General features: G+C 50.8%; 9 protein-coding genes across 9 annotated transcripts; 6 read left to right on the top strand and 3 right to left on the bottom strand.

Moving 5' to 3' along the window:
• Positions 1-42: 42 nt before the first annotated feature.
• Positions 43-1,693, top strand: HO173_006569 (uncharacterized protein; the record flags this gene model as incomplete). The annotated part of the gene is made up of 2 exons (XM_037308478.1): positions 43-63; positions 134-1,693. 2 exons carry the CDS (start codon positions 43-45, stop codon positions 1,691-1,693), a joined length of 1,581 nt encoding a protein of 526 aa, XP_037164744.1.
• Positions 1,694-1,985: 292 nt separating this feature from the next.
• Positions 1,986-7,155, bottom strand: HO173_006568 (uncharacterized protein; the record flags this gene model as incomplete). Its single annotated transcript, XM_037308477.1, has 5 exons — positions 1,986-3,196; positions 3,330-3,734; positions 3,785-4,593; positions 4,646-6,783; positions 6,841-7,155. 5 exons carry the CDS (start codon positions 7,153-7,155, stop codon positions 1,986-1,988), a joined length of 4,878 nt encoding a protein of 1,625 aa, XP_037164743.1.
• A 361-nt stretch (positions 7,156-7,516) lies between these two features.
• HO173_006567 (uncharacterized protein) lies at positions 7,517-9,913 on the top strand (the record flags this gene model as incomplete). The annotated part of the gene is made up of 1 exon (XM_037308476.1): positions 7,517-9,913. The coding sequence occupies one exon, from the start codon at positions 7,517-7,519 to the stop codon at positions 9,911-9,913; it is 2,397 nt and encodes a 798-aa protein (XP_037164742.1).
• A 199-nt stretch (positions 9,914-10,112) lies between these two features.
• On the bottom strand, positions 10,113-15,309 carry HO173_006566 (uncharacterized protein; the record flags this gene model as incomplete). The annotated part of the gene is made up of 2 exons (XM_037308475.1): positions 10,113-15,066; positions 15,128-15,309. The coding sequence occupies 2 exons, from the start codon at positions 15,307-15,309 to the stop codon at positions 10,113-10,115; spliced, it is 5,136 nt and encodes a 1,711-aa protein (XP_037164741.1).
• Positions 15,310-15,616: 307 nt separating this feature from the next.
• On the top strand, positions 15,617-17,480 carry HO173_006565 (uncharacterized protein; the record flags this gene model as incomplete). Its single annotated transcript, XM_037308474.1, has 3 exons — positions 15,617-16,309; positions 16,397-16,766; positions 16,837-17,480. The coding sequence occupies 3 exons, from the start codon at positions 15,617-15,619 to the stop codon at positions 17,478-17,480; spliced, it is 1,707 nt and encodes a 568-aa protein (XP_037164740.1).
• A 349-nt stretch (positions 17,481-17,829) lies between these two features.
• Positions 17,830-20,215, bottom strand: HO173_006564 (uncharacterized protein; the record flags this gene model as incomplete). Its single annotated transcript, XM_037308473.1, has 3 exons — positions 17,830-19,668; positions 19,733-20,020; positions 20,090-20,215. The coding sequence occupies 3 exons, from the start codon at positions 20,213-20,215 to the stop codon at positions 17,830-17,832; spliced, it is 2,253 nt and encodes a 750-aa protein (XP_037164739.1).
• A 1,542-nt stretch (positions 20,216-21,757) lies between these two features.
• HO173_006563 (uncharacterized protein) lies at positions 21,758-22,162 on the top strand (the record flags this gene model as incomplete). The annotated part of the gene is made up of 1 exon (XM_037308472.1): positions 21,758-22,162. The coding sequence occupies one exon, from the start codon at positions 21,758-21,760 to the stop codon at positions 22,160-22,162; it is 405 nt and encodes a 134-aa protein (XP_037164738.1).
• A 306-nt stretch (positions 22,163-22,468) lies between these two features.
• On the top strand, positions 22,469-22,858 carry HO173_006562 (uncharacterized protein; the record flags this gene model as incomplete). The annotated part of the gene is made up of 1 exon (XM_037308471.1): positions 22,469-22,858. The coding sequence occupies one exon, from the start codon at positions 22,469-22,471 to the stop codon at positions 22,856-22,858; it is 390 nt and encodes a 129-aa protein (XP_037164737.1).
• Positions 22,859-23,497: 639 nt separating this feature from the next.
• On the top strand, positions 23,498-25,456 carry HO173_006561 (uncharacterized protein; the record flags this gene model as incomplete). The annotated part of the gene is made up of 5 exons (XM_037308470.1): positions 23,498-23,632; positions 23,719-23,925; positions 24,180-24,187; positions 24,606-24,981; positions 25,094-25,456. 5 exons carry the CDS (start codon positions 23,498-23,500, stop codon positions 25,454-25,456), a joined length of 1,089 nt encoding a protein of 362 aa, XP_037164736.1.
• Positions 25,457-26,506: the final 1,050 nt, after the last annotated feature.

Raw genomic sequence — 26,506 nt, 5'->3', positions numbered from 1 at the left:
TAATAGAGCATTTTGGCACTTGAACTTTCGTCCTTGTTTACAATGCAGAGAACCTTAGTACCAGTGAGGTCCTCGTTCTTCCCGCTTACCCGACTCTCCTGACTCCGAGCCTATGCTAACGATGACTGTTTAGCAGTGCCATGGGTTTAGGCGACAGACAAATTCCAGCCTCGGGCTGGTAAGAGTAGGATGGCAGTATCGGACGCCCCGGAGTACACAGCATCAATACCAACGACTCGCCTCTACTGCTTCTGGCAGCACAGGCAGTGATACGTCTACATCAAAGTCCGAAAGACCCCCAACTTCAGGCAGCAGCACCTCCCCAGCCTCCTCAGGACCGACCCCAAACCCTTCACAGACATCGTCAGCGCGACCAATTGACATGCCACCAGACTGGGACGAGAACCTCGACTATAATGTACAGGCCTTCAAAGACCTTCCGTCCGATAACTTTGGCGTCAATCAACATATCGTGATCAACGATGAATTCAAAGAAGCGTTGCGGCAGATCTTGTGGAAATTCCGAGCACCAATTCGGTATGCCTTTGCTTACGGCTCTGGCGTATTCCCTCAGACTGCCTCGAGCTCGTCGAGGCCTACAAAGCCGCATCCAAACCCGAGCCCAGCCATATCCACGGTGCAGAAAGGCAACGGCAAGATGATAGACTTTATCTTTGGCGTTTCATACACTCAACATTGGCATTCTATGAATCTGCAAGAACATCGCGATCATTATTCAGCGGTCGGCTCTCTGGGGTCTGCTTTCGTCTCCCGGGTACAAGATAATTGGGGGGCCGGTGTCTATTACAATCCTTATGTGACCGTCAATGGAACCCTAATCAAATACGGTGTCGTCAATCTCGATACGCTGTGCCGCGACCTCTCTACATGGGACACTCTTTACCTAGCAGGACGCCTGCAAAAGCCTGTCAAGATCCTCCGTGACGATCCACGTGTCCGACTGGCTAATCAGGTCAATCTTATATCCGCCGTTCGCACTGCGCTTCTTCTCCTACCGCCAAAATTCACCGAACTAGACCTCTACAAAACGATCGCTGGGATCTCATACCTCGGTGACCCTCGAATGTCTTTAGGGGGGGAGAACTTGAACAAAGTCTCGAATATTGTCAAACACCAGCTGCCCAACTTCCGTCGCTTATACGCTCCTCTGATCGAAAACCTTCCTAATGTCTCGTTCCAAGACTCGCGCTGCAGCTCGCCCGCATGGGTCGATGATCCTGACACTGACGCCACGCTGGTACAGGACATGGATCCTACAAAAAGAGGAAATATGGTTCGCCGCCTACCTAAGAATTTCCGAGAGAAGCTCTATTTCCAGTATCAGTCCAAATACCAGATTCCGCGGCTTGAGTTCAACAAGATGATGGATCAAGCCAACGACGAGGATCCTTCGAGGATCAAGCGGAAGCAAGGCGGTCCTTTCGAGCAAAGGATAGCTGGTGATGAACAAGTAACGCTCAATAAAGAAGTCAGTGCGGCGATCACAAAGATTATCAAATGGCCAAGCTGGAGTCAGAGCACCAAAGGAATTGTTACTTCGGGCTTTCGGAACGCATGGAGGTACTCGATGGAGAAATGGGGGAAGTACAGGGAAGGGCAAAAGCGAGGCGCTCAGGAATCAGGCATTTCGGACTCTGGGAAGGTTCAGGATCACGGGGAAAAAGGTTTATGACAGCTCTGTACAATAGTAATATACCCTTTCAGTGACCAAGCTCGGTCATGGCACAGAAGAATGATTATGGACTACGGGAAAATACCTCAAAAAGACCTCAGGGAAGTGCGTCTAGCTCCTGGGCGTCGTCAGAGGCTAGTAACCAAATCTTGTCTATTGACTACTAGCACGCTTCATAAACCAACGTCTGTGACCACGAGGGTCTTGCCTTCTTAATCGTAAAGCCCCGAACGCTTTTCTACTCTCGCCAGCTCGAAGGTTCCATACTCCACCAATGGCAAAGACAGATTTCCTAGCTATAATTGAAGTTATTCCTACACAACGGACAGCTGCTCGAATTGCTGCTCTTGAACCACCTGAACAGACAGCTGCTATGGAATGTGTTCTTGCATGTCGAGCACTTTTTACTCGGCAACTGCCGATCCGCACTAACAACACTATAGCAAATGGCACACTCCGTCTGCCCCTTCATAGCAGCCGTCACATTCTTTTTCCACGCCATCAAGCCGTCGATGATCGAATTCCCCTCGCCAGCGCCGCCAGAAGAGAAGTTGATAACACCTTGGGCATTGATGATCCAGAAGCGCCATTTCTTCTCCGCGACACCGACGCGATGGACTGACTCAACTTCTGCGCGGGCGAGCGGGTAGGCCGGGGGAAGGCGGATGGCAATGGTCATGGTTTGTTCGTCAATGGGGATTGAGGCGGTAATTTCGCGAGCGGAGGGAGAGACTTTGACAGTCATTGGTTGGTCGGCTGTGGATTGTGAGGGGGCCCAGTCGCTGATGACTGAGAGTTCTTGGGCAATGACGAGGGGGGAGATGTATTTTTGCGTCCAGGACTCGACGGCTATACTGAGCTGGCGGGAGGTACTATCCCGCCACCAGTCTTTGGTTATTGAGGGTAGCCTCCGCAAACAGAGATAGTAGAGGTGGATAAGGGCCCCGTGGGTCTCTTGTTCTGGGGTCTGGTCGGCTCCCAGACCGGAGGTTTGAAAGTCATATCTAGAGGCATCAACAGGCTTTTGCCTCCCATTTACGAGAACGTTAAAGATAAAGCCCAACAAGTCTTGCGTGTATGTGCCTTCCTTGAGTGCGGCAACATAGTCCGCTTGTACTTTGTAGCTTGCCTTTTCCCAGTGGTCGAAGGTAATCTGCCAGCTGAGAATGTAGCTGCGTAGCGACGGTGGTATGTTTCGTTCGAAATTGTGCTTGGCCATGGACGCTATTGATGGCGGTGCAAGGATCAAGGACACAACCTCCTCTGGTAATTTTGCGACAAAATCATTCGACAAGGCTTTGTCCACGGATACTTGCTCCTGGTTCGCAGGTATTTTCGAATGCAAAAGCTCGTATGCAGCCTCTTGAAGGGCTGCAGACTCTGAAGCGATCACAGGACAAAGGTCCTGTACCTCGACTTTCACGTCTTGAGCCAAATCGACCAGCAGTCTTTTCAGTAATTCGTTGACTATTCGTCGTGGTTGATGTGAGTCATCTGGGTAACCTGCCGCGAGATCATACGGTCAGCAACGGTGAAAGTTACACAGAATTGATATCCAGATCATTGCGAACGGCAGAATTGTAGCCATCGCAGGCGCAGGATGCTTTAACTCACACAAAGAAGGCAGGACACTTACCTTGGAGCTGCCACAATAAATCCACTAAGCATCGTGCGATGGCCGTCTTTTTCTCGCTCCAAGCGTCAAGTAAGTCATCATTTGACTCGAGCATATACGGTCGTCGTAATAAATTCAGAAGTCTCAGGCTTGCGTGAAGCGCGTAAAGATCGGCTTCCATGCCAGCCTTTTGTATCTCGTCAAGAATTACTGACCAAAAAGGGCCATATATTTCCTTCACCGCGGGAAGAATGAACGACAGAACAACCATTATTTGCCCTCCAGCAACAGTGAACGATGAGACGCTAGTCTCGAGCTGTCCAATCAAGTGTTGGACAAAGAAGACCAAACGTTGTTGTGGTATGTCGTTGACATAGTCTTGCGCTCTCGAGAGAATGCAACCAACTAAGCACAATTTGCGCATTCCTGTTACTGTGAGCCATAAGCACCCAGCGGCCTGACGATGGTTGACATACCTTCTGCTAGGTTCTTACGAAAATCGTACTCTGTCAAATCAGTCAGAAGGTAATTGCAGAGTCTGAAAAGCTCTTCCGATTCCGAAGCAGATGTCAAATACGCAGCTGCAACGAAGGCATCATTCGATCTCCGAAACCCTTTCAGCAAATCAGCATCATTGGTGTGTGCCGAGAGACTATGCAACTCAGCGACTTCTGCAGTCAGAGCAGAATATGCTCTGCCGCTGTAATAAGACGAAGTCATAAAGCCGCAAGAGTCATGAAGGAGCTGCTTTTGCACTTCGGCAATGAGTTCTGACGTCGACGAATCCTTGCTGTGCAACCAGCCTCCAAACAAGCTCTGAGCTTCAGCGACGAAGTCGACTATCTCGGGCTCAGTGTCTATGTCGACGGACTCCCAAAGGGGCATTGACCCGGGTACGCTGATGTTATCGCTCGCAAATTGTAGGAAAAGAGCCATGTATTTGCAGACAGTGATCTTTTGCTCATGTGTAGCGCTGTTAAAAATGCCCGTACTCTTGATGATTTGGGTCGTGTATTGAGCCATACGCAGCGCGGCAGAGTTTCCTTCTCCATCTCGAGATAGCGTTCGCTTGATTGAATCGGATGGAGTGGGCGAGATCATGGACAGTGAGCCACCGAATGCGTTCGTGATTGCTAGGGATGGATCTGGAACGCGCGAGATGAACGGCGCCAGTGCAGCATTCCATTGCGTGACGTTGGGCAACAACTCTTGGACCATTGCTGGCATGTCGCTGGAAGGAGCACTCCCCAGCACCTTCCGTGCTTGAGCAACAAGGGCATCGGTCCTATTGTTCTGTTAGGGCCTCCATTACGTTTTTCCGAGAATGGTCAACATACGATATAGAACTTGCTTCAGCAGTATCAAGACCCTTGTTGACAATCTCGATCAAGGACTTCGCGGCTTGACCGGCGCCGCCTTGAGTCGCCAATGCCTTTTCTATCGTGGAGCTCGTATACCTAGCACGCTGGGCAATCCCGTCATCAGGCGAGTCGGCCAGGAGAAGCAGTTTGGAAAGGAGGTTTGAGCCTTTGGGCGACCGTGCGAATTCTGTCAGTTTGCCCGAAATGTGCTGGATTGTCATCTCCAAGCCATGAAGACTCGTAACACTCTTCGGGCCGACCAACAGACCCTCAGTCATGTTTGCGAGAATCTCGTCTGTAAGTGATTTGGGAGCGACTGGATTGCTTATCGCAGCCATTACGATATTCCAACTCATTGAATTATCGTCTCTAATTGCTTGACTTAAATTAGCAATTACCATCCCGAACAGGGATTCGATGGTAGCAAGACGTGGGCTTGAGATAAAGCTCTCTAGAGCGATTGACTTTGATGCCGATTCAGGTGCTTCAGCTAGCATCTGCATACACTTATCATAGCTTCGACTGAGATCACAAGAACCATCTAAATGGTTCAAAATCCTGACAAGGTACTTGGCAGAGGGTGAAAGGAGTAGATTTGGAAGGGTGTCGTTTACGAATGTGACAATCTCAGCCTTGCACCCCTCATCGCTGAGCACGATCTCGGGGAGTTTCTGTATCAATTTTTCCAAAGCGGCTGCCGCTCCGTATGGCTTTCCATTCCTCGCTTGCAGGACAGAAACGGCGGAAATGATCTCTGATGCTACTGTCTGTTTAAAAATTATACCCGTGATGTCTTGCCCCTTTCCCTTTAATAAAGCGGCTTGCAGAGAATACCACCTGTCTACCTCAGCGGAGACCGAATCTTGAGACTTTACATAATCTTTAGCCTGCTCTGGAAGAGAGGTTTTGAAATCCTCAACGATGTTACTGGACAACGCATTCCATTCTTCTTCAAAAGAACCTGCGTCTCGCAATATGGCCTGATTGCAGGCTCGGACGCACACTTCTTGCCCTAGTGCACCTGTGACTGCCCATCGAGAATCGTCAGATGATGGTCTGACATATTGAGCCGGTATAGGCAGGACCGAGGATGTTACGATCCGGCGCCGAGTGGCTGCATCGGAAAAGGAAGAGAGAGCAACGTCAGAAGCAGTCAGATATGCATTCCAAGCAGCGAATCTGTTCGCACGCGATTCGTCTTTGCTATTGAGACCTTCGTGCAAAGCGTTCAGAATCGGCGTGGGTGAGTCCTTCTCGCCAACAACCTTTGGGTTAGACTCCGGATCCGCAGATCTTAAGAGTATCGATAGTGGGAGATTCAAAAGCAACGCTGCAATTTGAGACCAGAAACCAGGAGGTCCCCCTTGTGAACCTTTCCTGAGAAAATGGCATAAGCGATTTGCTGCTGACTTCTTTCCTGAACCCGGGTAGTATGTCGTCCAGACATCTGGTATTTCAACAGAAAGTAGTGCAAGGACTTTGGCATAGTCAAACGCTGAACCAGACTGAGTAGTATTGAGACCTGACACGAGCACACTAGCAGAGATGGTCGACGGGTTCAGGATGTCCTTGTACCTTACCAAAACCGTACCCAGCAACCGATACAAGGCACGACGAACAAACGCATCACCGTGACATGCGAATTGCCAAAGTTTATCTTCATTCAAAAACTCATTGAGAAGGGCTCGACCTTTTTCAATGTCAGCTTCGGAAATGCTCTCCATAAGATTCGTCACCATCATTAAAGATGCACCAACTACTCTCGAGTATTTGGCAGAAGAATCATCAGGGCTAGTCGTCCGCTCGTCGCTCAACGTATTCGCAGTCTCCTTCACGACTACGTCCCTTGCGTACTCTAGTATCGAGACCTGATACAGTCGCCACACATTTTTCATCTTTTCTTCCGAGCTGAACACTTGTTTGAAAGATTCGTTTGCAGCTCGGCTGACGGATTTATCATTGTCAAATTGACCTGCTGCCCATGAAGAAGCGACTTTAGGCATATGTCTCGCCATTCGTTTGCCGCAGGAGATTGCCAATTGCCCTTGCAAAGTATGAGCAAGCTGGCGTACGCGACGAGAGGAATCGATAGATGAGCGAGGATATATCTTAGCCTATGCAACGTCAAAATATTGTAAATCTGAAGCGCATTCCCTTCGAGGGGGACCCACCCATGCCATTAGCACAGCTTCCTCCACTCCACCCGGCTTCGCTCCAAGCGATGCGACATAGGCTTGTAAGTCCTCCAGCGCCTTGGCTTTCGTCGTCCCATCTTTCTTCTGGAGATTTTTGAAGGCGACTCCGACGTTTGGGTCCGAAAATCCACTCAAGTCTGGTGGCTCGTAGACGTATGACAATGGTGACGATGGGACGGCTCCAAAGACTGAAGTGCCTGCACTGTTACCAAAGACTGCGCCATCTCCTCCAAAGGCTCCAGAGACAACCCGGCTGCTGGAAGCCTGCGATTTGAATGCCTTCTTACTCATGGCTTCGGTAATGTGAGCCCGTGGCTTAGATTCGTGGGATAGGAGGAGCGTTGAGTAGTAAGGAAAGGAACAAAAGTTTGCAAATTCCCATGGCACTTGAGTAGACACCGTGTGAATGGGTTTCCAAGCGAGAAAGTTCAAGACTTCAGCGTAAAACAGTGACGTTGGAGGACAAAAGATTTTCCGTGTGAGCGTGTCGCAGCGGTAACTAATCTTATCTTAGCGCCTTTGCGTCGAACGCGCTGGGAAAGTAATGGTATTTAAGGCCGTCGCAGGTGGCAATATTTGGCAGACGGCGAGGTCATCTCTGGTAACTTTGTCTTCATCTGTCGTGGCCCGTTGTGGCCTCCGAGGGGTCAAGATGAAGTTTAATATCGAAGATCTCCCTGTTCTTTTCCCATATCCTAGGATATATCCAGAACAGTATGCCTATATGTGCGACCTCAAACGCACCCTTGATGCAGGAGGTCATTGTGTTCTGGAGATGCCTTCTGGGACAGGGAAGACAGTGTCACTTCTCTCCCTGATCGTAGCCTATCAACAGTACTATCCTGAACACCGAAAGCTAATCTACTGCTCTCGTACCATGTCAGAGATCGAGAAAGCCCTGGCAGAATTGAAGGCTCTGATGAAGTACCGAGCAGACCAGCTCGGCGAGGAAGAAGAGTTCCGTGGGCTTGGACTGACCAGTCGCAAGAATTTGTGTCTTCATCCTTCTGTCAAGAAAGAGAAAAGCGGTGCAATAGTTGACGCCCGATGCAGAAGCTTGACTGCTGGTTTTGTGAAAGAAAAGAAGGAGAGGGGTGAGGATGTTGACGTCTGCGTGTATCATGACAACCTAGATCTCCTCGAACCTCACAATCTCGTACCTAATGGCGTCTTCACATTCGATGGCATACTCAAGTACGGGGAGAAGCATAAGCAATGTCCCTATTTCACTGCGCGAAGGATGATGCCCTTCTGCAATGTCATTATTTACTCATATCACTATTTGCTCGATCCTAAGATTGCAGAACGGGTATCTAAAGAGCTGTCCAAGGACTGCATCGTGGTTTTCGACGAAGCTCACAATATCGACAACGTTTGCATCGAGTCGTTGAGCATCGATTTGACGGAGGATTCTTTACGGAAAGCAACACGAGGGGCCAACAATCTCGAGCGCAAGATCACAGAAATGCGGTCTTCTGACGCCGAGAAACTCCAGAATGAGTATGCCAAGCTGGTAGAGGGTCTCCGAGACGCAGATGAAGCTAGAGAAGAAGATGCATTCATGGCAAACCCAGCACTCCCAGATGATCTTCTTCAAGAAGCCGTCCCCGGTAACATACGTCGAGCAGAGCACTTTGTCGCCTTCCTCAAACGTTTTGTGGAATACCTGAAGACCCGAATGAAAGTCTTGCATGTCATCTCAGAAACACCGCCCTCATTCCTCCAACATTTAAAAGACCTAACCTTCATTGAAAAAAAGCCTCTCCGCTTCTGCGCCGAACGACTAACCTCCCTCGTCCGCACTCTGGAACTCACAAACATAGAAGACTACCAACCCTTGCAAGAAGTAGCTACCTTCGCCACTCTCGCCGCAACCTACGACAAAGGTTTCCTCCTGATCCTCGAACCCTACGAATCGGACACCGCCACCGTTCCCAACCCCATTCTCCACTTCACGTGCCTCGACGCTGCTATCGCTATCAAGCCCGTGTTTGACCGCTTCTCCTCAGTTATCATCACCTCCGGCACAATCTCTCCTCTGGAAATGTACCCAAAGATGCTCGGCTTTACGACCGTCGTGCAAGAATCCTACTCCATGACCCTAGCCCGACGCTCCTTTCTACCCATGATCGTAACGCGAGGCTCCGACCAGTCTGCCATATCATCCGGCTTCCAAATCCGCAATGAACCCGGCGTCGTCCGCAACTACGGCACTCTCTTACTGGAGTTCAGCAAACTAACCCCCGATGGCATTGTCGTTTTCTTCCCCTCATATCTATACATGGAGAGCATAATCAGCATGTGGCAAGGCATGGGCACGCTCGATGAGATCTGGAAATACAAACTCATCCTCGTCGAAACGCCCGACTCGCAAGAAACCTCTCTAGCGCTCGAAACCTACCGCACAGCCTGCTGCAACGGCCGGGGCGCAATCTTACTTTGCGTCGCTCGAGGCAAGGTTTCAGAAGGTATAGATTTCGATCACCATTATGGTAGGACGGTGCTCTGCATCGGCGTGCCCTTCCAATACACCGAATCCCGCATCTTAAAAGCCCGCCTGGAATTCCTGCGCGAGACCTATCGCATCCGCGAGAATGACTTTCTTTCCTTCGATGCCATGCGGCACGCCGCGCAGTGTCTCGGTCGCGTGCTCCGTGGCAAAGACGACTACGGTATCATGGTACTCGCTGACCGCCGTTTCCAGAAGAAACGCACCCAGCTTCCAAAATGGATAAACCAAGCACTACTTGATAGTGACACGAGCCTAAGCACGGATATGGCGACCGCGAGCGCGAAGAAATTCCTGCGGACGATGGCGCAGCCTTTTAGTGAGAGAGATCAGGCGGGGGTCAGTACGTGGGATCTGAGGGATTTAGAGAGGCATAAGGAGAAAATGGAGGAGGAGAAGATTCGGGAGTTGAGGAACGGAGGGGAAAAGATGGAGGTGGATGGTGTGGATGGGCGTTTCAATGTGCAGAATGGAGTTGATGGGGATGACTTTGAGGATGAGGATATGGATGCACTCATGCGGGATGCTGATGCTGAGTGACAGTGTCTGCGAGCTCAGAGATTCCGTGCATTTACAGGTCCAAGTCTCCTGGCTGAAATCGAGCATCTTAAATTGCAGCTCTTTCAAAGCTAGCACATTTGAGGTTTAAAGCCCTATATGCAGCAGCATGCGTTGAGCTCTAAAATCACTTGATAGAATCAACCTTTAAATCGATGCCAATACATCACTTTTTGGCATCTTACTGCTCGACAGGCATCAACACATCAAATGCCCCCGTCCCCACCCTTCCCACCTTCCCCATCACAATCCTCGCACTCGGATTCTTCAGATCATCCCAATCATTCTCGAGCACGGCATCCTTCAAAAACCCCAAAGTAGTCTCGAAGCTCATCTTCATGAATGGACTAACACTACTCTTCAATCCCGTGCGATTAAACGGCGTAAAACCGCCACCCCTTGTCATGACATCTGCGATCAGGTTCAAATGCCGCATGTCGACGCTGATACCGTGGCCTTTGAAAATGCCGTCCATTTCCCGGATGATGGTTGCACGGCAGGCTTCGACGCCATAATGGTCGAGCATGGCCGCGATGTCGTTGGTGAAAATGCGGTGCGGGTCGAGGATGGATTGGTATTCGTGCATGGCGGGAAGGTTGACGCCATCGGTTATGACGATGGGGACCTTGATTTTCTCGCCCGTCGCCGGGTCTCTGCCCTCGTCATGTGTGTAGGTGCAGGTTCCCAGACCGGGAATGGCTTGGATGACAGCGTTATGGCAGGCGTTTTCGACCAAAGGGAGGAGGAGCAATTTAGCGGTTGAGACATCATATTCGAATTGAATTTCGCACCACTGGGCTGCGTGATCATCGAAGCTGAACTGCGTCACGTCCGAGCTCTTCTCCTGGATCCTTGACAGTCGTGCTTTAGCCATGTCCCTTCTCTTCCCTTCGTCTTCGCTGTCATCTTCATCTGCCTGGCTCCTGACTTCAGCTTGCGATTCGCGCGGGCTTCCAACAAAGCCTTCGTCCTCCATCTCGTCTGGCATTTCTGGTGTTGCTCTTCGTTGTGCTTCTCTTCCGATTGCTTCTTCGCCTTCATCTGGCGCCTCATAAGAGATGGCCTCGGTGCGATTTTGCTTCTGCTTGTTGTTGGTTGCATCATCATCCCCGTCGTCATCTTCATCATCCTCACCACCCTCAAGGTCTGCTTCTGCTCTTGCGGGAGCCTCCTCCACGACGCCTGAGGACTTGCCAACTTCGGGTTGAGCAGCGCTGTGCTTGAGCAGCTTGGCATCGCCTTTCCGGGTGAGCTCCTTCTTAATCAGCTTGGACAGCAGGGGTATGAATTTGATCTCGATCGTGCGCAAAACATCGACGGGGGAGATGGCATAGGTTTCGCAATACTCTTTGGCGGGAAAGAAATCGAGTCGGACATTGTAGATCTTCGCCCTTGCAAACCCTATACCTTCTCCAATAGACTCGTTGACGCTGACTTCGTCGATGACTTCTGCCATCGTAAGCTTCGAGATCCCTTTCGCAAATCTGTGACCAGCATCTTCATCAATTTCTGGGATCAAATGCAGAGTCATACGCGGTGTAGAGATCGATCTGCTGGCAGTCATGACAATTTCGCGGAGCCGTGGAATACCTAATGTAACGTTCTTCGCAGAATGTCCAGCCAAATGAAAAGTGTTGAGCGTCATTTGGGTCGAAGGTTCGCCAATTGATTGTCCAGCAACAACGCCCACTGCTTCACCAGGCTCGATGACGGACTTCAGGTACTTGATATCGACTAATGCAGCAAATGTCTTCTTCGATATTGGTGCTTCGGGAGCTTTCTTCTTGTCTTTGAGCAGATTCTCTGGATTCGCGTCGCAATACTTCTTCAAAGCCGTTGCAAAGCTCTCTGATGTACTACCGAGAGAGCTTCCCGGGTCGAAGAGCGCAAGACAAGGGTCCACAACATTGATTCTGCCGCTTTTCTTGACCTTCTTCATGGCAGTCTTGTGATACTCGGCTGCTCCCTTGTCCGGAAGCTTAGCATATTCTTCTTTTATGTTGAGCTGCGCGACGAGCGAGAGGTAATTCTCAGCTAGAAACTTAAAGTCTGTGAGGTGGTTCTGCTTGGTTACATCGAGTCCATCTTCTCCGTACAAAAATTGAATCATGCTGCCGTCAGAATCCCTGACTGAGCTATCATATTCCGACTTGAGGCCTTCCATTCCTTTGATCAGACAGCGCTGGAGGTAGCCTGACCTTGAGGTTTTAACAGCAGTGTCGATCAATCCTTCGCGGCCAGCCATAGCATGGAAGAAGTACTCCTGCGGTTTGACCCCTGTGAGGAAACGGTCGGTGATGTACCCACCTGCTCGCACATTTGTCTCGAAGGGCTTGAAGGATGGCAAGGTTTTACCACTAACCATGACGGGAACCCTTTTGCCTTCCAGTACCTGCTGCCCCAGATTGCAAGAAATGAGATTTGCATTGACCGAAGTACCTTTTGCCCCCGATACTGTCATCGCTTGCATTTGGTTTCGAGGAAATGGTTTCTGCAGTCCACTTGGCAAACAAGCCGCTGTGATGGCACTGGACAACTTCGCAGTCTGTGAGTTACAGACTTGATCTAGACCTGTCTGCTTCTCCTCATCACGCATCACATCCTCAAGACGGAGTCTTAGCTCATTGTCATTGGCTTTTGTGCTTCCGTCGAGAGTCACGTATTTGGCAGCAACTTCCAGGCCGATCGTGTTCGCCGCTTGCAGCTGCTTGCGACGTGTCTTCTCGCCGTTTTCGGTCAGCAACAGATCCTCTATGCCGCACGAGAATGCTCGCATATTCAGTAACCGGGTCAGAAGCCTTCCGAGAATGCTGAGGAGCTTTCCAGCGATCGTGTGTCCGTACGCTTCGTATACTGCGTGAATGAAACCCCCTCCAGTGGGCCCAAGATGAGCCTTATCTAAAATGCCGCACAACAGTTCTCCGCTCTTGATAATAACTTTGTCCTCTTCCGACCCTTCTCCCCATCGGTCCTCCTCAGTTTTTGACTTTCCGAGAAGTGTTAAACCAGGATGAGTGATGGGCGTAACGTTCTTCAAGACGGTGGTGATGATCTGCTTTCCCGTCCACAGAGCTCGGGGCTTCACAATTGCTGGAGAGACGGTTTGGATTCTGTCTGACGCCATTTGGCTATCCTCTGGTCTCAAACAGCCGTAAAGAAGTTGATAGTAGTCTTCACGATCAAAGAAAGTGTCTCGATTGGTCAGCCATAGGCCCATGGAGATGTGATCCTGGATAAGACCTCTTAGCGGTTTGCCTGCCGTTGCAGCGAGGTATTGATGATCTGTGTCCGCTATCTGTAGGGCTTCTGCTCTTGCAATTTCGTTCTGCGGAAAATGCATGTTCATCTCATCACCATCGAAATCAGCATTATAGGTGTTGCAATTAGCGTAATGCATGCGGATAGTCTTCTCCCCCGGTAGAACACGAGCACGATGAGCCATGATGGAAGGTTTGTGCAGGGTAGGTTGCCGATTCATCAAGACGATATCTCCATTGTTCAGATGCCTGTGGACTTTCTTGTTTCTTGCGCCAGTGACACTTGCATTTGACGGAGCCAGGAGCTGATTTGCCAAAGCTTGCCGTTCTTCGAAGTTCTTGGTCCGAAGATTGATGACCTGACCGTTTTCGTTCTCAATAGCAGCAGCACCCGGCCACTTGTCAACGCCGTTGAGGACGGCCTCTTTGAGCTCATAAAAATTGTGATTCGTTACTGGTTCCGGATAAGTCAACTTCTTCGCGAACACAGGAGGGACTCCGATCTCGTTGGTTTCGATATTAGGGTCTGGAGAGATGACACTTCTGGCAGCGAAATTGACTCTCTTCCCCATCATGTTCTTCCTGAATAAACCTTCCTTCTTCTCGAGCTTCTGTTTGATACCATCGGCATTCTGCTTTGCAGCAGCACCTTGAATGGGATTTCGATCACTATCAATCAGGGAATTGACAGCTTCCTGCACCCGCACCCATGCGTTCTGAAGGTCTACCATGTCACGTTCTTTGTACCTAGGGTCTCGCGCAGAAAGATCATCTATCTCCTTGCTGATCTGACTTAGGAGCTCGCAGGATGTAAGAATGTTTTTATACAGCTGATTCTCCTGAGCTTCAGCAATCTCGCCATCGCCTGTCTTCGCCTCGGGCCGGTATTTGTTCGGTGGCACGAGGACGGTTTTTATAAAGAACATATCCGCAGAGATCGGATCAGTACTTTTTGCCGCTTTATGGTTGTACACAAGCTCCATGAGTTCCCTTTCCTTATGGAAGAGCTCCGAGACAGAAGCTTGTATCTCCATAGCGCTAACATACTGATCGGATCCAACGTCCTTCACTTTGATCTTGCTCGGTTTCAAGGCTGCGGACTCCTCCAGAACTGCAGTAGGCGCTGTCTCTGTCTCAACTTCCAGCATATCGATGTCCTCGCCCTCTTCTTCTGAAGTAATCTCGTCGGAGTCTATGACGATCCCTTCATCAATATCTCTCTCCTCGCGTTTTTGTTTTCGTGCTTCTTTACGCTCCTTTGCAGCCCTGATGAGCGGATTGACTACCTTGAACCCACCCTGCGCCATCTTTGCTTTGTCTCTCTTAGCCAGAGGCTTCCGGAAGATCTTGCTGTATCTGTCTTTGCGCCAGCCAGGCGATACACCTTTACAATTCCCGCATGTCTTTGGTTTTGTGATAGCGGCAAGGAATTCCTTGATTATAGCTCGCCGGACTTCAGCAACAGCCTCAATTTTTTCTGACGCAGCCGCGACTCTGCTTTTACTGCCACCTTTCTTCTTGATTGCGCGTGTGACAAACTCGTTCCTCCGCTGCTTGAGGGTCTCCTCGTCCTCTTCCTCGGAGTCTTGACTGTCCCCGTCTGCCTCCATTCCTCTGATCTTCGATGCTGTTGATCTGAGGTGAATGTTTTCCAGCTCTTCGACTTCCTGTACCAAGCCATGCTCTATGAGCCTCAGCTTGCATGTAAATCGATCAACCTCTGTCCGAGGTAGCTTTAGGTGTCCGCAGTAAACACATCGCGCTCTCATTAAGCGCAACACCTGATCCATGAAAGTGACATGATATACCGGGGCGGGTAATTCGATATGACCGACATGGCCGGGGCAAGAATAGGTATTCAAGTGGCATGTGGAGCACCTTTAGAATGCTGTTAGCAACGAAACCCTGCCCAGATCTGGGGAAATTTTGAACTCCTTACGGATTGTCACTCCATGCGCCTAAGGCAGCATCATATAATCCTCCAGGTACGGGGTGCAGTAGGGTATCGAATGTCGTAGGGTTTTGGACTTTCTTTACAGAAAGGGCTCTGATGTCCTCGGAGGAGAGGAAGCCGAAGTCTACGCTTCCAATGCAGGAAGCAATCGGCTGTGAGATATTCATGGTGGTTTATGTCTTCCATATCATCTGTTCGGACATACAATGACGGAGCCGTTACGGCGAGCTTGACACAGAATTTTATGGGTATCCGGATCAATAATCAGACCGCAGCGCCTAATACTAGTAGGGTCTAGTGTAGGGCCAGGTCATAAGCATGGCTTGGCATTCATCCAAGTGGATTCGACTAAAGCATCCTGTCTTTCTAGCATTGCACCTTCACATCATTCTGACGACTCCTGACTGGTTGCAGCAGACTTAAAACGTGAGTTGCTCTTCATGTTGATTTATATCTCACCGCTAGATATACAACATGGCAGACACCTCCTCAAACAGCCTAAAGAGACCTCACGATGACCTCCACAACGACAAAGGTGCTCAGAAGAAGATTCGATCCAATAATGGCTCTCCGGCGCCTGTGCCTGGTGCAAATGCAGCCAATAAGCCAGATGTCAGCAAGATCCTCGCAGACGCAAGGGCAAGAGCTGCTGCCGCGGCGGCGCGGCTCAAAGCAGGAACAAACGGCGTGACCCTTGCTCCGCAGACATCATCGCCTGGACCAGCAACCTCAGCTATGTCAAAGCTAGAACAGATAAAGGCCCGAGTAGCCGCTACGATGGCGAAAACCAGTGGAGTCTCAGAGCAGCGAACGGCTTCTCCGGTTTTTCAATTCGACGATGGGAGTCTTCAAGCGAAAGGCGGCTTAGGAACACAACTACATCCTGCGCTTATGGAGAACGCGAAACAGGAGTTCAGACCTTCAAAAAGCAAGCAAGCAGTGCAGCCTAAAGCAGATCAGACCTCGAAATCGGGAAAGGCGAAGAAGCAATTGGACCTATCCCTTCCGGACCCCACCGAGACTCGCACTAACCCCTATTTTGATGCCAGCCTAGGCTCACATACGGCGACGCTGAAGGCGAGGAATCGGAGGGATTTAGCTTTCAATGTAAAAGGCAAATATATCCAGCAGGGCGCGGCTCTACGGAGGCAGCGAGCTCTTGAAGAAGTGGGTGTTTTCCTCTTAGTGTTTTCCAAAGCCGTACCACAGTTGCGTCTTAACGAAGGGATGCTGATCGCTGGAAACTTTTTGCAGATGAAATTGAGAATCGCAGCCACCTCCAAGAAAGCCCTGGAAAAGGGAGATCCTTCGGAGAAAAACTTCGTCATTCTGCCGCCTCCAGATGTTGAATGGTGGGATGAGAACATCGTCAAAGGGAAAGATTACGGTTCTGTCGGCGACGATGGGCGTGGCTTTGACTTGGATTCTCCTGACACTATCATTACCCTCTACGTCCAACATCCGGTGCTCTTAGAACCCCCTTCCGCTAGTCAGATGCCAGCCCCCCGTCCAATGTTCTTGACTCCCAAAGAGCAGGCGAAGCTTCGAAGACAAAAGAGGATGGAGAATCTCAAAGAGCACCAGACAAAGGTTAGACTTGGGTTATTGCCTCCGGACCCACCAAGTAAGTGTCCCCTCACAGTCTCGCTTCCTACCTTCCAAAGGACACATGCTAACCCGAGGATTTCTCGCAGAGGTAAAGCTCAAGAACATGATGCGCGTGCTTGGAGAGGACGCCGTCAAGGACCCAACCGCTGTCGAAGCCAAAGTCAACCGTGAGATTGCCGAGCGCGCTCACAAGCACAATCAGATGAACGAAGACCGCAAGCTCACAAAAGAAGAGAAGCATGAGAAGCTAGAACAAAAGAAAGCCCAAGATGCCGCAAAGGGCGTTTATCTGACGGTCTACAAGATTGACTCTCTGGCAAACGGCAGGCTTCTTTTCAAAATCTGTAAAAATGCGGAACAGATGAGTGGAACAGGTCTATGCCTTTCGTCCCCCGCCTTCAGCCTTGTACTATTTGAATCGGGGGAACATAGCGTGAAAGCCTACAAGAAGCTCATGCTCAATCGTATAGATTGGACCGAAAACTCAATTCCAGCAGTCAGAGAAGGAAACCAAAAGGCTCGCGCCGCTTGGCTTGAGTCCCTAGACGCTGAAGGCAACTTGAAGGATTTGAGTTCTAATAAAACTACCCTCCTCTTTGAAGGGCAGCAAAAGGACCGCGCGTTCCGCAAATGGGGAAGCAAGAGCGTTGAGACAGACAAGGAGGCGATGGATGTGCTGGCAAGGGCGAAGATGGAGAACTTTTGGACTCAAGCGAAGAGTGTGCCATGAGTGCAGGATATGAGCGAAGAAGACAGGAAAAGAGTGCAGAGCGCCTGGGGATGTCTTGAGCAATCGAGCGTGAGATTGTATTAAGCCGAAGAATTCTGGACGAGGACAGAGATTAGAAGAGACGTTCCGTCCATATGAAGGCAATCGAGGGTGGAAATGACTACACAAAAACTACAAACCATTAGCACACATCAAAGAGACTTCAATCAGACCGCCTAGATTTTCAAATTAGTGGTCGCACTCGTATATCAATCTTAGTAATCGTCTGTTGGGACAGACCACTTAAGTGAGGGAGAATTTGTGATTTGATATCTTCTAAAGCTCAAGAGTACGCTCAACCCACCAACCCTCACATAGCAAGTGTCCCATCCTCAACCTTGCTAAGTATAATACCCGCCATCAGTCCAGGAATATAGCGCCTCCCCTCCACCCACTGCCTAATCAGCGGCCTGATCTGCAACGCAAAAGCGCTGTCCGGACCACCGGCAATCTTCATGGTCCCATTCTCCCCATCGAAAATAATACACTCCTCGACCTCATCACTATCATTGCCCATATTCAGAGACAACGCGACCTTCCCGTTAGGTTTAAAATCCGTCTTCCACCCCAGCAAGCTGAGCACCGCTTCTCGGAACTCGAGCGATTTCTTACCAAAGATCTCTTTGAGGCGGAGCATGCGCTTTTCCTTGTCTTTGACTTGCTGTTCCAACTCCTGCATCTCTAGGCGCAGGCTTTCCAGAGTACTATGGGGAACGACTTTGGTGCCAGCGGCGTCATAGCGGGACTCGAGTTGGGCGAGGAGGTCTTTGTTTTCTTGTCGTAGGGTTTTGAGGGTGCTTAATTTTGTGGTTCCGAAGGAATCGGTTGGGTTTGAGCTGAGGGATAAGATGCGCGTTTTGGCGGATCGTTGGAGAGAGGACAGTTGTGTTTGCAGGGCGGCATGTTCGCTTTGGAGGAGGGCATAGGTGGATTGCGCACTCGAAAGAGCGTCTTGCAATTTGCGATTTTTGCGTGAGAGTTGGCCTAATTGGTGATCGTCTGCATCTTCCTCTCTTGGGCGCTTGAGTGGGCTTTGCGGTACAGCAGGTGCGCGCTTTTCGAGAGTCGAGAGCTCAGTGTTGAGGGTTTGGAGTTCGGTGCGGTGTTGGTCGACAAGAGCTTCGAGGTCCGCGATACGTTGAGATTTGATGGTATCGAACTGATTCTCGGAATGATAGGTCTGCTCTTCGCTGTCGAACGTGCGTAGTTGCTCTCGGAGTAGATCAACCTCCTTGACTGCGAGGGCCCGCTGCCGCTCAAGACGCGTCTTTGCTCGACTGTCATTACCACTTGCACCGCTACTGCGTAGCTTCTCCATTTCAGAATGGATCTTGCTGCGTTCTTCCTCTAGGCTCTTGATAATCTCATCCTTCTCCAAAAGCTCTGGCTGTACGGCTCCTATCCTTTGCAAAAGCGACGCATTCTCCAGTCGCTCCTTTACAAGAGCTCTAGCCATGTCTTCAGGTGAGTCAATTTCGACTTTGCCAGTCCCACCTTCGTTCTCAAGATACGACGTCCATGAGCGTCGTTCATCCTCGAGTATCTGCCGCTGGAGCTGTGCTTCCCTGAGCTTCTTCTCAATGTCGCTCATCAGACTGACTCTGTTCTCCAACGCTCTCTTCTCTTCCTCCACAACTTCAACGGCTTTGTGGACACGGCGGAAATGCTTCAACTCAGCATTTTGCTCTCGATTCGTAGATTCCAACTTCCTGATATGCATTACCTGCTCGGAAAGCTCCCTTTTGATAACAGCCAAAGTATCCGCATCACCAGTCTGCGCTTTGAGCCTCAGGATCTCGCTCTCGAGCTGTCCAGTCTCAGTCTCTCGCTGGGAGAGCCTCTCTTGTGTCGTATGTAGAGCCGAGTCTTTATTCGCCAAGTCATCCCGTAGAGCGCTCAATGTCTTCTGCAACGTGGAATGCTTCGACTCGATTTCCTGCAATTGATGCTTATGCTGGCGACTCAGACCTTCGAACTCTGTCTGCACCTCCTCAGATTCTTCTTTCGCTGCCCGACCCTCTTCCTGCGCCGTCCGCAGCCTCTTCTCGAGCGCGTTCTGCTGATTGATGGCTTGGTCTTGGAAGTCCTTCAGCTCGCGCTTCAGGGCGTCGTATTTGTAGTTGGGCACGTGTCTACTGCTTTCCTCTGCCTACATGACAACCCCCCTTCTTAGCAATCGTAGACTGCACTCATCTCGCAGGAACCTAACGTACCTGTGCCTTTCTGAACACCTCCTCAGCCTTGAGTTGTACATCTCTCAGCTCCTTATCATGTCTCAATTTCGAGAGCTCCCTCTCCTGCTTGAACGACTCTAACTCATACTGCAGCGTCTTGACCTGCGCTCTTAGATCCTCGTTGCCGATATCTGGCTTGGCGGCTTGGGACTGTCTGAAGCTCTGCCCCAATGGCTCCCGCTGCCCAGACACTGAGGGCGCAACTACAGAGTTGCCCGCGAGAAAGTCGTAAGTCGGTTGGGTATTAGCGATACGACTTTGGGCGATCTAAGAACCTTCGTTAGCATCATGCCCCTGCGTTCGCGCTGCGACTAAGAGGGTCAACGAGCAACTTACCCTCGAGTTCGCCATAGGAATGCCTATTTGGCCGCCCCCAGCGCTCGGTCTCCTTGAGCGCGATCCTGATTGTTCAAATGCTTGATTACTACTGCGCCGAGCTTGGCGCAAGGGTGGAGAGCTCATCTCTAGAGTTCAGCGCCGGTTTTGACGCGCTTTGGAGGTGCTCACTTGAATACGAAACGGATACTCCCTACTTTCGCCTGATTCGAGATGGGTTCGGCGCGGTTTTAGCGTATGGATAGGGCATCGCGCTAAGCCGAATGCGTCCCAATATGGGATCCTTACCTACCTTAAGTAAGGCAAAACATTGTCGCTAATCTGTGTCAGGCCCTTGTTCACTCCTACTCAGTGCCATCCTTATTTCTTTCGTCTCTGATAATTCTGCCCGTATCTTTCGTCTTACCAAGATGCTCTGATATGGTTGGTGCCCGCACGAGCAATCGCTGCGTTAATTGTCGAAGACGGAAAAAGAAGGCATGTCTCCTTTCATCTCTAGAGGTCTTGTCCAGTCGAAGATTGACTTTTTTAGTTGTTCAAGACGAAATTTGCTGAAAGAACAGCCAATCTAGTGCGGCGAACAGAAGCCGTCGTCCTGAGAATGTGTTCGGGCAGGATGGATCTGCCCAGGGTATAAGACTTCGTGGAAGTTCGTGGACGAAGCTCCTCGATTGGCGGAACACAATGCTAGAAGAACAATACATTTACGATGACATTGATCAGAACCTGCAGGAGGATAGTGTGAGATTTGATGGCGCAGTAATCGTGTGGAAGACTTCCACTTCTCCGCATGACAAAGAGTGCGCTACGCACGCCTGAGGTACCTCGATATCTTGAGAGTAATCCCCTTGGGTTATCGCTGGTGTACTGCTTGGAGAGCAAGGTGAAGGGAACGTTGGTTCCTTTGTGGCTTGTTGGGTCATTCTTTCAATTTGTCCCGGCTCGCATGGGTCGCAATGCGGCCCTCGACAACGCGGTATCGTGTCTTTGTGGCATCTATTGCTCTCCATGTAACTCTCATACTGGTATTTACCAGAATTACGTCAGAGCTTTGTCCTCTTTGCGCGGCTGTCTTAGCGATACGTCTCTCCGGATGGAGTCAGAGACTTTATGTGCATCAATTATGCTATAGATGTGTGAGGTGAGGTTTGTCCACGCAACGTCCATGGACCAGGAATACGGCTGAATGTAACTGATCTTTTTGAGCTCGTTGTTAATGTCGATAGAGGACAATGGAGTCAGCTTGCACATGGAACGACCGCTTTTCCCTCTTTCGTCGTGTGCACGGATATACATGTGCTTTCGACCACTCAATGCTAGAATCTCAGCTGAGTGTTATAGTATGTACCACATATACTAGCCCTATCGTTTTAAGGTGCGTACAAAGTCTGCTGACGTCTATTCTTTCTGGTATAGTGTAGTCAGTCCTTGAAGTCCAAAGAACATTGTTTCCTACGCTCCCCAGGATGGCAAGCTCTCATATTACAAAGTCCAGTCTGGCCTTTTCAGAACTTACAGTCACAAGTTTTGGGCTTACGGTCTCGGCCCCTTACTATTTTAGTCGACTTGCCAAGCTTGGTCGTACATTGTTCGAGGATTTCTAAGGATCAGATACATCAGATGCGATGGGATGGTCGATTAGACTCGCTGCTGCATCAAGCATCTAAAATGTCTGATGTTGTGAAGAAATGGATTACCGCCGAAGCCGAGCCCCTGTTCTTATCCAATGCCTCATCACAGCGAGTCTTCCAAGGGTACATAGAGTATCCAGATGTTGTATCCGGTGTTTTGGACTGTGTCGCAAACACAGATCTCCTCACTATTGGCAACATATTGCGCTTTCTGTGCCATGCAAGACTACGACCGAGCGAGCAACGTCGGCTGGAAACTAGTCCGCTTCTCGACAGTCAGGAGACCATCGAACAACAGCGTCAGCGTGCAAGGACAGCCTTTGAGTTTGTTCAGGGAGAATCTGAGTTAGCTGCTAAACCCCTTGATTTCGGCTTGCGACAAAGCCATTCTAGTGGTTTTAGTGGGTCGATTGACGTTCTAGACGACGAACCAGAGGGATAGGTTGATTTTGGACTCGGTGGAAGTCATTGACTATTTGGAGACTCTATGTCGATGTATGAGGTGGTCATAAACCTTGCACGGTTTGACTAATTCCTGGGCGCCAAAGACGTCTGATAACTCCTCCTTGGTGCTGATCTTGCAGAAATATCCAATATTTGTACCGCTGTGAGGTGCCTAAACAAGGTGTCAGTCGAAGCGGCGCAAATCTTCAACATTTCCGCGCAGAAAACACCATCGGAGCATTGTCTCCTTATTCAACGCCCAAAAGCGTGCAACTTCAGTCGTGACGACAGTCTCACCTACGCAATGTCCGAAATATTCACCGTCGAAGGAGCTTTCCAGCTCTCCCTCTCCAACCTTACACAATTGACTGTAGGGAGAACATCAAATATTATTGTTAGCAGCCCCTCTCACAGCGAGCCAAGACTCGCATCTGCTTGGATTATACCTGTGGACGATGCCATCTTCCGCGATGACTCCGAAATGCTAAGCGTGGAGAAACCTCGTTTTCGTGATCAGCATAAAGAACACCGGGTAGACCTCTGGGTAACCGAGCATGGCACTGGAGCCCCGCGACGCGCTCTGAGGAGCAAACTGTGTCACTGGCTGAGAGGTTCTGTTTATAACATCAATGGTGGACGAGAAGGTGGGTCCTTCGGCAAGTGGCAAGATGATGGTGATGCGGATGACGGATAAGGAGAGGAACGACGGTCATGCGAAGGCTGGGAAGGCTGTAAATGCCAAGGATGCAGATGAGAAATCGGAGATTCCCCAGCCACGGCGTGCAGTGGGAGCTATAGAACCGCACGGGCCCCTGACTGATGTACTCTACTTTGGGCGAACTTGATCCCTGCCGAGATGAAAGTTGACGACATCACGAGTCGCTCTTCCGGATTTCTTAAAGAGACCTGGCTACGATAATGGAGCTTTGGTTGACCTTAGGCTCAAGGTTCCAAAGCCAACCACGCAGATGTGCACCGCTGCGACATGATACGGAACCCATGACCGAGCGAAAACACTCACAGTCGGTATCGCAGATCGATAGACCACGTTGCAAGCTTTGATCCTTTCAAGGGCACAGTCACCGTCGGCTGCCGGGATCAGGTACTCACATGTCTTCGCTGTCAACGAGATCGGGACGTCAGCCAGCGCATCACGAAGTTTGTCAGATATACTGCACCACGTCACCACAATCTAGCCAGAGGAACCAGCACGAGAGTCAAACAGTGTTCGCTCGGGGCATTCAAAAAGCCTCCATCCCTCCATCTCCCAACTCTCCTCAAGGATTTCCAGACCACGCAAGAAACCCTCCAACAACTCAAGCACTCAAATACCATGCCGTCTCCTCCCGACTTCAACGAAAAAGCTTCAACCCAGCCAGACCAACCGCAAGAAGAATCCACGCCAACAACAGCCGATCAGGCCAGCGGGCCCCAGAACGCCAACATATTCGATCTCCAGCAGACCATCGTAAGCACTGCCCCCCCCCCCCCCAACCTCCCTCCCAACATGATTCCCCTCTGCTACATACATCCACGCATCCACACTCGACTGAGACCGCGTACCCCACAGCGAAGATTGGAGGCCCGCGAAGCGCAACTCGAGGCCCAAAACGCGGCCCTGAGGAAAGAAGTCGAGGGCCTGAGGACGAGGGAGCGCGAACTGCAGATGACGATGCGGGAGACGCAGATGCATCTGGACCACAGCAGGGGATTCTGAAGACGGAGGAGGGGTCGTGGAGGTTTTGGGCGAGCTACGCGTGGGTGGGTTTCGGAGTGCGAGGGTGATGGACGAGACGAGACGGGAGCAAGATGGCGAAGGGCGGATGATCACGGAGTACCTTATACCGGTCTGGTAATTATCATGACTTGGTCAAGACCTGGTCGATGAGACTCGTCCCTACCCGAGAAGCGAGACGCTCGAACAACGCACTCTGTATGCTGCTTCGAAAGTTTGCGCAATGATAGTTGAATACTGTAAATCGAAATAGTTGCGAAATCTCCTTATTGCATGGTAGGCTACATGGTAAGTATAATTCTTCCCAATCAGACGCTCCAAATTCTACTTATAACAGAAGCAGAAACCCAGAGTGCCAACCCACCGTTTCCTCTCGAATGCCGTGCATGCGGTATCAAACGCGCTGCTGGAGCGAGAGGCTCGGAAGCGTGCCTTGTTCCCACCGCTTTGCTTTTTCCCTCAACTCTGCTTCTTCTCCCAGCTTTGCCGCTTCTCTCTGCTTCGCTCTACCCTGAAGCCGTCTGACGCGATCGTCAACCCCATTTGCACTGAAATTGTGTTGCAGCCCGCCCCACGCCTTGTCCATATTTTCTCTCGCGCGCTCAAACATAGGTCCTTCGTATTCTTGTAGAGCGTCGGCCAGATTGTCGGGTAGGTCAGCTTCGAAGTTGACCTTTCGCTTCAGCAGCGCTGTTGACAGCTCCAGGGCGTCGGCCAGTGCTGCGTTCACTCCGACACCCGCGAATGGGGTCATGAGACGTGCAGCATCCCCAAGGAGAGTTACACCAGGGCGTGGTGACCATTTCGAACCAACAGGCAGCATCCATAGTGGTCTCGGAATAAGCCCGTCTCAAATCCTCAACCGCAATGATACGCTTCATATCGTCGTGACAATCGCCGAAACAACGTTCGGTGAAGATCTTTTGGGCGAGATCCGGTTGGTCCCAGTCTATGCCACACTCCTTGACCCAGGTCTCAGGCTGGCGAACGGCCGCATAGACCCGAATGCTGTCGTTGCCATTTCGTTGGCAAACCAAAGCTCGGCCTTCATCAAACATGAAGCAACTCCCCTGGCCAGTGCAGTTCGAGAGCCACCATTCCTTTGCGCTGACTTCCATAGCCTTCAACTCGATCACAGAGATGCCCGAATAGAATAGCAGCTGATCTGTGAGTAGGGTCTAAACTCTGGACCAGGTCCGGAAGCACGCCGCGTTCGTCTTCGTCCTGCCGCAGTACAACTGGGGATACCCGGCCGTGGTCAAGAACGCCATCGACTACCTCTTCCACGAGTGGCGCGGGAAGCCCGCGATGATCGTGTCGTACGGCGGACACGGGGGCGGCAAGGCCGCGGGCCAACTGCGGCAGGTGCTCCAGGGCGTGCGGATGCATGTCGCGGAGACGATGCCTGCGCTTGCGTTCCCGTCCGAGCGGTTCGTGCTCCAGGCGAGCAAGGGGGAGGAGTTGCCGCTGCGCGGGGACGAGGGGATCTGGCAGTCTGAACGGGCGGTGGTTCGTGAGGCGTTTGAGGAGTTGATGGCCCTTGTGTCTCAACGGTAGGCTTCGAAGGGCATCGACACGGATTTGGGAGCCGGACGAGAGGAGGCTGGAAAAAGGGGCACTCGAAAGATTGTGAATCAGATAGCGATGATGATCACTTCCGTTGTTCAACGCCGTTCATGAAGCACTCTCAGCCCTGAACGATAGCATTAACGATAGATTCTCTAAAAAGCTCACTCCTCGAGCGTGGAAGTACGGGCTCGTGAGAATCCCGTCCCGTACCCAAAAGCTCTTCCGGTTTTCCAAAATCACCCAGAAGAAAAAATCCCATCCAGATCCATGAGTCCCAAGAAACCCCATCCAGATCCCTGAGTCCCAAAGACAGTATCACAAAACAAAGTATGAGCCTCTCTTCTCCATAAAAAAAAAGCAGCATATACAGCCGGCAAACCCATCACCCAGGAACGAGTAACCCGGATAGTGTCGAAGCGGAGAACCGGGCGGAAGCTTATCCGATGCGGCATCATCTGCTCCGTCCGTCTGTGATGAGAGAACCGGTTGATTATTCTTGCCGAACATCGAGTGGGAGAGCAGGTCATGACCGGGGAGGGGGGGGACTGGCGGTGATGGAGCGATCCCGGCGTGGCGTATGCCAGCACAGAGAGACGGGGAATGGTTGGCTGGGTTGGCGTTGTGTCTGTCCGTCCAGCTCGAGGTAGCGGAAGCGGTATTGCATCAACATGGTCCATGGAAGGGAATCTCTATCCTTGTGACATGCATCATTTGGGATTCGCAAAAAGGAGCAGAGCAGCAGCAGGTTATCTAGGCACCAGTGCCGTTTCTCGCATTGTTTGATATTGTACACATCAATACATCAATACATCGACACCTTGCTTCTCCTTCATCCTTCACACCCCAGCGCGCCTCGACAACCAACGCGCTCATAAGCTGAAGCATCTAGCTGAAGCCACCATCAGGAGCAAGAGTAAATGGGGTTTTCAAGAAGCGAACAAGATACCCAGAGCCACCAAGGGCATCTGTGACATGATTTAGAAATTAAGTAGAGCAAGCACAACATGAAGAAATCATCAAAGCGCCATTAGAAAGGAG

This window comes from Letharia columbiana (assembly GCF_014066305.1).
Source record: "Letharia columbiana isolate WasteWater2 chromosome Unknown Sc0000019_s0, whole genome shotgun sequence".
Lineage (NCBI taxonomy): Eukaryota > Fungi > Ascomycota > Lecanoromycetes > Lecanorales > Parmeliaceae > Letharia > Letharia columbiana.
This window is presented reverse-complemented; position numbering and strand designations above follow the sequence as displayed.